The 13,617-nt window shown below is 38.1% G+C and overlaps 1 protein-coding gene across 5 annotated transcripts in view; it reads right to left on the minus strand.

Annotated features, from left to right (window-relative positions):
• The window catches only part of AUTS2 (activator of transcription and developmental regulator AUTS2), a 1,219,271-nt gene that overhangs the window by 485,498 nt on the left and 720,156 nt on the right, over positions 1 to 13,617 (minus strand). Inside the window, exon 6 of one of the 5 annotated variants that reach the window (XM_064375627.1) lies at positions 4,307 to 4,385. The exons of the other annotated variants lie outside the window; for them this stretch is intronic. Coding sequence (XP_064231697.1) covers positions 4,307 to 4,385 — 79 coding nt within the window. Of the gene's footprint in view, positions 1 to 4,306; positions 4,386 to 13,617 lie in introns of those variants that run through there. 5 annotated transcript variants of the gene reach the window in all.

Genomic DNA, 13,617 nt, shown 5'->3' on the forward strand with positions numbered 1-13,617 from the left:
GGGCTACATGTGCTCATATTCGCCTGTCCAAACCAGCCTGTGACCAAATGGTGCTGAGCAAGAAGCAAAGGAAAAGCATCACGCTAGGAACATCAGGGCATTTGGATGCAAAGCAGAAGCTTATCTTTTTTACTGTTGCAGCTCCAGAGAAAATCAATTTTGACACAGAACTGCCACTTTACAAGCAAATAACTATACTTTCCAATAACCTAATCTGCGCAAAGCCTACTGAAAATTCCCTAAAGAACCAGTAGTTAAAACCTCCATTAAATCAAAGGGTTTAATATGGGAAGAGAAGAGAGGATGCAGTTTGACTTGGGAATGTAATGGACTCAGTGGGGAAATAAATATGTTGTTTTATGTGTACAGTTACAGAATATGAGAACACGGCATCCATTTCAAAGGGAATTCTCTTGCTGTGCAACTTATTCCTAAACAGATGTGATTTTTGCTTATTCAAAAACATTTAGGTAACAATTACAGCATAATAAATTATAATTGCCATCATCTTCCAGCTATGCAAAGCCTTCTATGCAAACACAAAGAAAAGGTAATTACACAAAACTGTAAAACCCATTTTCAGGTAGGTTCTGCAGCCTAGATTCAAATAATCTACATTATTCTCACATAAACACTGTATTGTGCCTCATATATATATCCTACTATGCCATGTGGAAACTACCTAGCAAATAACTAAGGACTGTTAATCACAGGCTTGGATGGTCCCCAGGGGGGTAGTTTTAGAGGTGCCAGGAATGCCGTCCAGCCCTCAGATACCTGCTTTTGCAGTCTTCATCTACCATCAGTCATTCCACCATACAGAGCTTCAAGCCACTGGTCACTCCAATACAAATGTTCCAAAGAGGTGAAACGTTATGTAGGCAGCAATGTTTTTAAAGTACCAAATTTTCAACAGGACAGTGCACTAAGGGCAGAACATCATCTAGGCACTCTAATAGCAGGAAAGATATGGTGTCCCTGAGATGGGGATATTGGCGCACATTCTCAAACAATGACAGGGAATACACCAAGTAGGAGTGAGGAGAAAATAAATTCAGGGCAAAAGGTGTGGCTCTAACATCCACAAATGTGTCTATACCCCTTTTTATACCAATGTTTTCTTTCACTTGGAAATCACGTGAAATCATGCATTTCAGGCATGATGATGGAACTGAAATGTCTTCATTCTGACAAAGGGCTTATCCTCCTTTATTGCTCACATTTACCATGTAATATCTCTGATAGGCAGAACAGCATGCATATGACGTGGACAGCTTGCCTTCAGATGAGCAACAAACTGATAAGCCAGATAAACTGACAAAAACAGGAGTTAAGAGACAAGTTTAACTCTTAGCTACTACTTACTCTCTTAACTTAGGAAGTGGATTAAGCCCTCCTAACCTGCACACTGTACAGTATTCACCTTTACTGACAGAGTATCCCTCAGGAACACTGGCTACAAAGGAACTGGGAATAAAAATGAAGAGCACACAGTGTCCTTACCCTTGAGAGACTCAGTCTCCAGGGGGAAACAGTGATGTGAACAAATGACAACAGAGATGAGATCAGGGCTATCATGGAGGTAAGCACAAAGGCTTGGGTAAGTACAGGGAAGGGACCATCTACCTGTTCAGAAGGGTCTCAAGAGGACTTTGCAGAGTTGGTGTTATGTCCTGAAGGATAAGAAGGAGCTCGCTAAGCAGGCAAAGCAGGGATAGAGGGCATGTTTGGAAATGAGAATAACATGTACAAATGCAATCTGCAAAATGAAGATAACAAGTCTGTGACAGCGCTTTGTTAACCATAAAGTGCTTTACAACAATGGCGTATTTATACTGTTAATAGAAAGCTGCGCAAGGGGTTGGCGAGAGTCTCTGTGGCTCACTCACTCAAAGGAATACCATTTGATTTTGGCTGCATCGTGATATACAGTGACCAATTTAAGGATCATCTGCTCAGCAAAGCATTTTAAATTTTTCTTTCTTCAACTAGTAGGGAACCATCTCACAATCACAACCAAAGAAAAGTGGAAGTACCTGGAAGCGGCTTCCTGTGTATTCCTTTAATGTCTCATTTGTTGCTGTTCTAGCAATAAGTCCACTCCAATCTCCATCCCCAATCATGCATTTTCTCCTGCAATTGGAAGTTTACACTGATATCCTTCTTCTTTATGAAATGTGTAACTTTAAAAGGATGAAAAATCTTGCTACTGAGTTGACACAACTATGATAGTGGGGTTGATGGTATGCTTCCTAAAACGTTTTGATCACTTCTGACTCCTGAATACAGGCATGGTTTTACATAATTAAAGGCTATCAGAAAGTCCAAGACCTAAAACCTCACTGGTGAGTGACATGGAGTAGCTACAAATGTACTTTCACACGAGCATTTTAGATGAGAATGTGCAGCAGGTGATGAAGATGTTAACTAAAGCCTGTGTAGGTAACCATGTGTCGGAACATGAATAGCTATATAAAAACCAATGGATTTGACCTAAGACTCCATGAAGGCAAGAAAAATGTGACTACTGTACTCCCAAATTCTAGTACAGTGCCTGGCATAAGAACAGGACTTGATAAATGTTCATTATGGAGGCAAAGATTAATTGGGAGATATCCAAAGACTACCATTAGGTCCACAAAATCGATTCAATGAGTCAGAAGAAATTTTAAAAATATTGATAAGTGGTTTTAAAAATAAGTTCCCAGTACTGAACAGGGAGAAAAATATGACTCTACATATAATGACATCACTGTAAAGCAGCACCTTCAACGTGTGAATGATGGTTTTGTTTATACTTCTTCACGTATGTAGTCCTGACCGGGGAGAGTAGGTGGCTTTCCATCTGGACTAAAATTTCACTAATCTTCTTCATATTTATAAAAGAATCTCTCTCTCCAGTTTGTCTTATTTCTCAAGCTTACTAGTCCATTTGATCATTGGAATGGAATATGAACATGATTATAAGATTACTGATTAGAATTAACCACATCACCTGAAAAATGCCTTTGCTTACTTAAGTTTCAATCTAATGCCCTAATCTTTCATCAAAGTTAGAACTATAAGGAGTAACATGAATTCCACGTTTGAATTTTCTGGATATCTGTAACTGAGGACATTATCAGTTATATACATCAGTGACTCCCTAAACACATGTGAACATTTTCCTAAGAGTTTAGAGTTTAGCAAAAATATACCACTTCCCCCATTCTACACCCAAAACCAAAATAAGGAGCTAGTTATCTTTTCTGAAAATAGGAATTATCACTATCACATTATTTTATTGTCTGGGCTATCAGGAACCTCTGTGCTAATTTTATAAATGATCTCAGCAACTACATGAAGATGGATGATTTACAAAGTTTTTTGTCTCACCTCTCACATCTAGTACTTACTGTTATTCCTGTTTTATTAAATTGCTTCAAACGCCTTTTTGAAAGCTATGGGGTAAAAAATAACTATAATAGTAAAAAGATTTTTATTTCTTTATATAATTCTCCAATTTGTTCATATAATATTCCTCTGTTCAGTTAAAACACAGGAATCACAAAAGTTAAAGCAGACTATGCCAAGTACATTTTGTTCTTTATGGCAGATAAAACTGCTGATTGACAAAGATGATGTTCAACTGTTATAAAATTAATTTCCATCTAAAAAAGAAACACTCAATTCTATAGAATATTCCATTGGAGAAATGCATATTTAGGCAGATAAATAAATACATCAGCTACAGACATATGATATATACGTGGTTTTATAAACAAATATCATACCATGTGAATAATAAAAATGGAAATAGAATAAAAGTAGACCACCTATCTGCAGCTTAATAATTTTAAATATAGAGGTAGCAAGGTTATTTTAAATTTATTTTAACTGCTTATTATGTTTGGCTAAGGAGATTTTTATAGCCATACATTGAACATATACACACTATGTAATGACTCTGCTTCTTGGCAAGCAGCACTCTTTTAAAAAATCTAATTTAATAAAAGAAATGTTACAGTCATAGCTTAATGCCAAACAATCCCAGATGGGCAGGTTAACAATTGTCAAAGGATCTGATACCTGAATTGGGATGAGGAATAGAGAAAAGAGGGACAAATGAAGGTTAAACTAAAAGATACTACAAATGAAAAGGAGGAAAGTGTTTAATTTCTCACTGGAGTTATGCTAACAGTAGTCAATGGAGTCTATATTATACGGAGTATTAGAATTCAAATGTAAGTGACCAAACCAAACGGAACTAGAATCCATAAAGCAATCTGAAAACAGAAAAGCAACTCTCCCTATTACTGGCACAGAATTAAGTTTTGCTGATACCCCTCTTCATATCATTTCCAGAATTGAGACATGCTTCCTCTCCAAGGCACATCTTACCTGATCTTTGAAATGGGAACAGGAAAATCTCAAATGATTCAAAAGGTTAAATGCTCTCTGATATAATACTGTGCTAAATTTTTTTTATATGATTGGTAATTTGTTATAAAATTGAAAATTTCTCCTCACAGAGAAAAACACAAGCTTATGATCATTTATAATGGAGAATTTTAAAATTGATGACTGCTCGCCTGTAAGACATACTTTGAGAAATCTCTTGTGATCAATTTGTTTGAATGTTTTACATCATGACTTTTCATATATAAGGGCTTTCACAAATTGCTGGTTTCTATACTCCCTGAAATGTTGGCTTAGTTTACCTCTTTTGTTATATGGTGCAAGACTTAGAATAATGTGATTTTTCTCCATCAGTGACAGAAGTCTAGAAGCATTCTGTGGAATCACATACAAAAATGCAGCCCCTCTTACTAAATTAGGTCTGCTTTCTAGTTTTCCAAACCAGAATTTAATAGAGAATTTAGGTTATTTATGTGTTTTCCTTCCCTATAAGTGTTTACATACTTAGTAACATCCAATTACTATTATTCTCATCTCTAACTCCTAATGGTTAAAGACTGTATCTCTAACTTTCATAAGCACAAAAACTGGGAATAAATTATAAGAATGAACTAGAAGGGAAGTCCATAATCACCTAATCCTCAACACTCCAACTATCTCTGGTCTTTGGTCCAGGCACCACCTTTCTGAGCTTCCATTTCTGAATCAAGAAAGAACAGCAGACGTGGAACCCTAACTGCTCTATAAACCAAGACTTCTCTCCACTCCTTGTATTCACTTTCTCCCTTCTCTTCTTCTGTATCCTCCCAAAAGAATACTGGTAAAAGGGCCTGAGGGATGTGATTCTTATGTTTTTGTTTCAGGTAGAAGCAACAGCCCATAGGACATTCCTCAGTACCTTCCACACAGAAGGTTGTCAATAAACACCTACTGAATGGTGAATGAATAGGTGTACAAACAAAAGAAAACAGAGCACATGGATGAGAATTTTCTATTCTGGTCTCAGAATACTCTGATGCATCTTCCAATAGCAGCACTGGATTCTTATGCAGTTACAACCCACTTAACACTCAGATGTTCCTTGGATCATATATGCAGTGACTTATTTTACTTTCATTTCCCATCCATGGCAATCGCACGTGTTAACCTATTCAAATGAATACTTTCAAAATGCATCTTAAATATTTAGGGTTTGTAGGAAGATGTTTGGAATACATTAAGCTTCTTTTCAATCTATAAATCACAAATTAAGCTTGTGAGTCTGGTTAATTTTCATGTTGCTCAGAATCCATCTTATTAACACTGTTACAGTGAAAAGACACACCCAATGTTCTGATCCTCTGCCTTTTTACCCTTGAAGTGACAGCATTCTCTACTGGGTTCTGGGTAGATTAAAAGGTATGCCCTACGGGTTGCATTATCTCTAAATCATTCATGATGTATTACGCTTAGTATAAATGAGTGAGTCCCATTTGCACAATTGCCCTATTAATTTACTCATCATTGATTTACACCACTTTTGCTGAAGATCTTCTATGAGACCTCTATTTTATATGCATTCTCACAAGCTCGGATTCAGAATTTTTCTACCGTTCAGGCCTCCCTATCTCATCGTTCTTTCATTTGTCTTCATTTATCCATCTTTTATCTCTATCCTCCCCAGTTCCTCCCTCTCCAGCCTTCTTTCAGTTTCTTCTTACTTTTCCATTTTCTTTCTTCTTTGGACTTCCTCCTCTCTTACTTAAGAGCACCTAATAAATCTCCAATGAGAGGTTAGCAGTACAGAGAAAAGAAATCTAAAGACTAAGAAACACAGGCAGTCCAAAGTCAGGAAGAGGAAAAAAAATGCATAGAGTGGGTAAATGAAGTCTGAAATCTGATCTGATGACTTCAAGTATTACATTCTTTACTAAGGGGATACCTTTGGTAAAACTCTTAAAATAAAGATAACAAAAAATGTGCCCTTATGCCACCTTGAAGAAGCGTTTGGATTTCCCCCCCACTATGCCTCATATCTTTAGAGGCTTGTTTTAGTATTCAGCTAAAATGCAAAAACTCTCCTCCTTCAGCTGTAGCCAGAATCTAATCAACACCTTTGGGGGAACATCTAAGATCAAAACACCTCTGGGAATATCTACGGGATGAAATATAAGTATTACCACTGTGATTTCCACAGGTAAGATTTTTAAATTCTCATTTCATTTAACATTTTTTGGTCAGGCCAAAAAATCTTTTTTTTTTTGAGATGACATACCAAACTCATCTTCATTTTGTGGGTTCACTCTCCTTCATTTTGAAGACTCATTTGATTGGTTTGTCCAAACAAAAACTAGAAGTTATTTTATGCAAAAATACACATAATACATGCACAATTGAAAGTAACATTAAAGATATATACTTTCCTTCTCCCTACCTCTTGTAGGTGAGAATGTTATTTTAACTTTACTTTGACATTTTTAAATCTAGTATGTAAGCGAACAAAAAGAACATGGTCAGCAAAACACTAAACTACTGGGAGGAGCCACTAGTTTAGTTTTATAATCTTTATTTAATTTCATTAATCCCTATAATTGGCTAATCCATTCAGTAATACCTGACTTACTGGCTTTTGCTGAGCTGGCATTTCTGACAGGGAACACTCTACTTCTAATATTCTGAAAACATGTAAAAATATGGAAGAATACTGCAAATAAATAATAATTTATCCAGACTATGAAACTCTGAGCCAAGGACCACAAGTCATTCATCTTTGTAACACCAAAGCCTGGTACAACATTCGAAGGTATAACAAGAGGAGGACCCATCATAGGACTACACCCTATTTCCAACATTTCCCTAAGTTCTGACCCTGTCCACTAAACTCACCACAGTTGAAGAGATAGAGAACTCCAGCAAATCTCCTAAGGAGCAAAACCAGAAAAATAGCAACATGCAGAATTGAGACAAAAAGGAGAAGAAATCAAAGCAACAAAATTCATAATACATCAAGGGAAGTTTCCACCTGGTAAAAGCAACAACTTAATTGTCTTGTAGTTTGATTCTGGAGATTAATGTAAAAAATATGATTCTTATAAGGAATATAGTGATGTTGGGAGTTTCTAACACACTGCCTTAGAAAGAGACCCCTACGATCAAAGTTCTGTTCAGAAACATCTTAGAAAATGGGTAGCTCATATGTCCAATTTTGGGACTCACTTTCTTGATTTATAAAGATATTGATGTTTTTATAAGGACACAGAGGCTGGACCACATGATCCCTATTGTACCTTTGACTAAATTCCACAAAAAAGATTTTGAAAATAACCTACTCTACTCTCCTAAGAAATACTACTTTTGGATCTACCACTCTTCACTTATATTCAGTAGCATATTTTAAACATTTTAAAACATTTTAAAGACAAGTATCATTTTTTTCTTTAAACACAATATTAGTATTTTAAAGGATCCTTAAAGTTCCATTAAATTTCCTTTTAGCTTAGGTTGAAAATGTTTTCAATCAGAAACACATCTTTATATTTGTTTGGAAAACGAAATGTCTCATACGGTAGCATAAGCATAGTATTTTACAGTTGAAGGAACAGTTGAAAATATAATCCAGTTTTGCTTCACTTTTTAGAAGACTTTCTGTTTTATATTTACAAGTGTAGAGGGGAGCGAGGATCCAAGATGGCCTAATAGGAACAGCTCCAGAGTGCAATTCCCAGCAAAAACAACACAGCTGGTGAGTGCCCACCGTATTTCCAAACAAATTTTCACTGCCCACAGACCAGGAGATTCCCAGGCCGAAAAGTGCCACGAGTTTTCAGCACGGTGACTTCAGCCTGTGCCAGGTCAGCACACAGAAACTCACACAAATATGGGCGGCCATGTCAAGTGGCACCTGGAACGCCTGGGAGATAGAGTCACCCATTCAACTTAAAGGGAGAGGGCAGAGACAGGGAGCCAGGCGATCTGGCTTGGCAGATACCACCCCCACAAAACAGTTAATCTGAAATGCTCTGGATTGAGTTTCGCAGCAAGTACAGCTGGACCCAGGACAGTCCAGCTTAGTCGGAGGAAGGGCGACCACCACTACCGAGGCAGTTCACACAGCAGCTAGGCAGAGCCTGTGGCAGCTCAGCAATGCCTCTGCTGGCAGACTGTGACTAGACTACTCCATGCAGGGCAAGGCATCTATGAAAAAAGGCAGCAGCACAACAGGAACTTATAAAAAAAGCTGACCTTCCTAGGACAGAACACCTGGGAAAGGAGGCGGTTATGAGTTCTGCTGCAGCAGATTTAAAAGTACCTGCCCAGCAGCTCTGCACGAAACAATGGAGATCCTAGCACAGCATATGAGCTCGTATAAGGGACAGACTGTCTCCTCAAGCAGCTCCCTGACCCCGGTATACACAAAGAGACACCTCATAAAGGAGAGCTTAGGCTGACATTTGGCAGGTACCCTTCTGGGACAAAGACAACAGAAGAAGAAACCGGCAGCAACCCTTACTGTTCTGCAGCCCCCGTGGGTTATCCCCAGGCAAGCAGGGTCTGGAGTAGACATCCAGCACTCCTGTAGCAGAAGGGCCTGTTAGAAGGAAAACTAAGAAATGGAAAGAAAAAACTTCATCATCAACAAAAACGACATCCACTCAGAGACCCCATCTGAAAGTCACCAACTACAAAGACCATAGGTAGATAAAGCCACTAAGATGGGAAGAAACCAGCACAAAAATGATGAAAACACCAAAAACCAGAACGTCTCTCCTCCTCCAAAGGATCACAACACTCCTCACCAGCGAGGGATCAAAGATTGATGGAGAATGAATCTGATGAATTAACAGAAACAAGCTTCAGAAGGTGGGTAATAACAAACTTCTCAAAGTTAAAAGAACATGTGCTAACCCAATGCAAAGAAACTAACAACCTAGAAAAAAGGTTAGATGAGATGCCAACTAAAATAAACAGCTTAGAGAAGAATATAAACGACTTGATGGAGCTGAAAAACACAGCATGAGAACTTTGCAAAGCATACACAAGTTTCAATAGCCGATCAAGCAGTAGAAAGGATATCAGAGATTGAAGATCAACTCAATGAAATAAAAGGAGAAGGCAAGAAGAGAGAAAAAAGAGTGAAAAGACATGAACAAAGCCTCCAAGAAATAGTGGATTATGTGAAAAGATCTAATCTACGTCTGATAGGTGTACCTGAATGTGACGGAGAAAATGAATCCAAGCTGGAAAACACTCTTCAGGATATTATCCAGGAGAACTTCCCCAACCTAGCAAGGCAGGCCACCATTCAAGGCCAGGAAATACAGAGAACACCACAAAGATATTCCTCAAGAAGACCAACCCCAAGACACATAATCATCAGATTCACCAGGGTTGAAATGAAGGAAAAAATGCTAAGGGCAGCCAGAGAGAAAGGTCAGGTTCCCCACAAAGGGAAGCCCATCAGACTCACAGCAGATCTCTCAGCAGAAACCCTACAAGCCAGAAGAGAGTGGGGGCCAATATTCAACATCCTTAAAGAAAAGAACTTTCGGTCGGGCGCTGTGGCTCACGCCTGTAATCCCAGCACTTTGGGAGGCTGAGGCGGGTGGATCACAAGGTCAAGAGATCGAGACCATCCTGGTCAACGTCGTGAAACCCCGTCTCTACTAAAAATACAAAAAATTAGCTGGGCGTGGTGGCGCGTGCCTGAAATTCCAGCTACTCAGGAGGCTGAGGCAGGAGAATTGCCTGAACTCAGGAGGCAGAGGTTGCGGTGAGCTGAGATCATGCCATTGCACTCCAGCCTGGGTAACAAGAGCGAAACTCCGTCTCAAAAAAAAAAAAAAAAAAGAACTTTCAACCTAGAATTTCATATCCAGCCAAACTAAGCTTTATAAGTGAAAGAGAAAGAAAATCCTTTACGGACAAGCAATTGCTGAGAGACTTCGTCACCACCAAGCCTGCCTTACGAGAGCTCCTAAAAGAAGAACTAAACAAGAAAAGGAACAACCAGTACCAGCCACTCCAAAAATGTACCAAATGGTAAAGAGCATCGACATGATGAAAAAAATGTGTCAACTAATGGGCAAAACATCCAGTTAGCATCAAAATGGCAGGATCAAATTCACATGTAACAATAATAACATTAAATGTAAATGGGCTAAATGCCCCAATCAAAAGACACAGACTGGCAAATTGGATAAAAAGTCAAGAATCAGCAGTGTGCTGTATTCAGGAAACCCATCTCACATGCAAGGACACACATAGGCTCAAAATAAAGGAATGGAGAAAGATTTATCGAGCAAATGGAGAGCAAAAAAAAGCAAGAGTTGCAATCCTAGTCTCTGATAAAATGGATTTTAAACCAACAAAGGTCAAAAGAGTCAAATAAGGGTATTACATAATGATAAAAGGATCAATGCATCAAGAAGAGCTAATGATCCTAAATATATATGCACCCAATACAGGAACACCCTGGTACATAAAGCAAGTTCTTAACGACCTACAAAGAGACTTATACTCCCATACAATAATAATGGGAGACTTTAACACTCCAATGTCAATATTAGACAGATCAATGAGACAGATAATTAACAAGGATATCCAGGACTTGAACTCAAATCTCGACCAAGCAGACCTAATAGACATCTACAGAAGTCCCCACCCTAAATCCCCAGAATATACATTCTTCTCAGCACTGCATTGCACCTACTTTAAAATTGATCACATAATTGGAAGTAAATCACTCCTCAGCAAATGCGAAAGAACAGAAATCACAACAGTCTCTCAGACCACAGGACAATCAAATTAGAACTCAGAATTAAGAAACTAACTCAGAACCGCACAGCTTCATGGAAACTGAACAACTGGCTCCTGAATGTCGACTGGATAAACAATGAAATGAAGGCAGAAATAAAGATGTTCTTTAGAACCAACGAGAATGAAGACACAACACACCAGAATCTCTGGGACATATTTAAAGCAGTGTCTAGAGGGAAATTTGTAGCAATAAATGTCCACATGAGAAGGAAGGAAATATCTTAAACTGACATCCTTTCATCAAAATTGAAAGAGCTAGAGGAGCAAGATTAAAAAAAACTCAAAACCCAGCAGAAGAGAAGAAATAACTAAGATCAGAGCAGAACTGAAGGAGACGGAGACACAAAAAATTCTTCAAAAAAAATCAATAAATTCAGGAGCTGGTTTTTTTAAAAGATCAACAAAATAGACCACTAGCCAGATTAATAAAAAAGAAAAGGGAGAAGAATCAAATAGATGCAATAAAAATCGATAAAGGGAATATCACCACTGATTTCACAGAAATACAGACTACAATCAGAGATTACTACAAACAACTCTATGCACATAAACCAGTAAACCTGGAAGAAATGAATAAATTCCTGGACACTTGTACCCTCCCAAGCCTAAACCAGGAAGAAGTTTAAACCTTGAATAGACCAGTAACAAGGGCTGAAGTTGAGGTAGCAATTAATAGCCTACCAACCAAAAAAAGTCTAGGTACAGACAGGTTCACAGCTGAATTCTACCAGACATACAAAGAGGAGCTGGTATCAATCCTTCTGACAGCATTCCAAACAATACAAAAAGAGGGAATCCTTCCCAAATCATTTTATGAGAACAACATCATCCTGATACCAAAATCCAGCAGAGACTCAAGAAAAAAAGAAAACTTCAGGCCAAAATCCATGATGATCATCGATGCAAAAACCTTCAATAAAATACTGGCAAACTGACTGCAACAGCACATCAAAAAGCTTATTCATCACGATTAAGTAGGCTTCATCCCAGGGATGCAAGGCTAGTTCAACATATGCAAGTCTATAAACGTAATCCACCACATAAACAGAATCAAAGAGAAAAACCACATGATTATCTCAACAGATGCAGAGAAAGCCTTCAACAAAATTCAACAGCCCTTTATGCTAAAAACTCTCAATAAACTAGGTATCAAAGGAACATATCTCAAAACAATAAAAGCTATTTACAACAAACCTACAGCCAAAATCATACTGAATGGACAAAAACTGGAAGCATTCCCTTTGAAATCTGGCATTGGACAAGGATGTCCTCTCTCACCACTCCTATTCAATATAGTATTGGAAGTTCTAGCCAGAGCAATTAGGCAAGAAAAAAAATAAAGGGTATTCAATTAGGAAAAGAGGAAGTCAAATTGTCTCTATTTGCAGACAGCATGATTGTTTATCTAGAAGACCCTATCATCTCAGCCCAAAATCTCCTTACACTGATAAGCAACTTCAGAAAACTCTCAGGATACAAAATGAATGTGCAGAAATCACAAGCATTTCTATACACCAATAACAGACTAACAGAGAGCCAATCACGAGTGAACTCCCATTCACCATTGCTACAAAGAGAATAAAATACCTAGGAATATAACTAACAAAGGATGCAAAGGACCTCTTCAAGGAGAACTATAAACCACTGCTCAAAGAAATAAGAGAGGACACAAACAGATGGAGAAACATTCCATGTTCATGGTTAGGAAGAATCAATATTGTAAAAATGGCCATACTGCCCAAAGTAATTTACAGATTCAACACTATCCCCTTCAAGCTACCAATGACCTTTTACACAGAACTGGAAAAAACCACCTTAAACTTCATATGGAACCAAAAAAGAGCCCACATAGCCAAGACAATCCCAAGCAAAAAGAACAAAGCCGAAGGCCTCATGCTACCTGATTTCAAACTATACTACAAGGCTAGAGTAATCAAAACAGCATGGTACTGGTACCAAAACAGAGATATATACCAATGGAACAGAAGAGAGGCCCTGGAGGCAACACCACACATCTACAACCATCTGATCTTTGACATACCTGACAAAAAGAAGCAATGGGGAAAAGATTCCCTGTTTGATAAGTGGTATTGGGAAAACTGGCTAGCAGTGTGCAGAAAGCAGAAACTGGACCCCTTTCTGACACCTTACACTAAAATTAACTCCAGATGGATTAAAGACTTAAACATAAGCCCTGACACCATAAAAACCCTAGAAGAAAACCTAGGCAAAACCATTCAGGACATAGGCATAAGCAAGGACTTCATGACTAAAACAACAAAAGCATTGGCAACAAAAGCCAAAATAGACAAATGGGACCTAATTAAACTCCAGAGCTTCTGTATAGCAAAAGAAACAATCATTAGAGTGAACTGGCAACCAACAGAATGGGAAAAAAATTTTTGCAATCTACCCATCTGACAA

This window comes from Aotus nancymaae, unplaced genomic scaffold (genome assembly GCF_030222135.1).
Source record: "Aotus nancymaae isolate 86718 unplaced genomic scaffold, 86718_ANA_hifiasm-v0.15.2.pri h1tg000012l, whole genome shotgun sequence".
Classification (NCBI taxonomy): Eukaryota; Metazoa; Chordata; class Mammalia; order Primates; family Aotidae; genus Aotus; species Aotus nancymaae.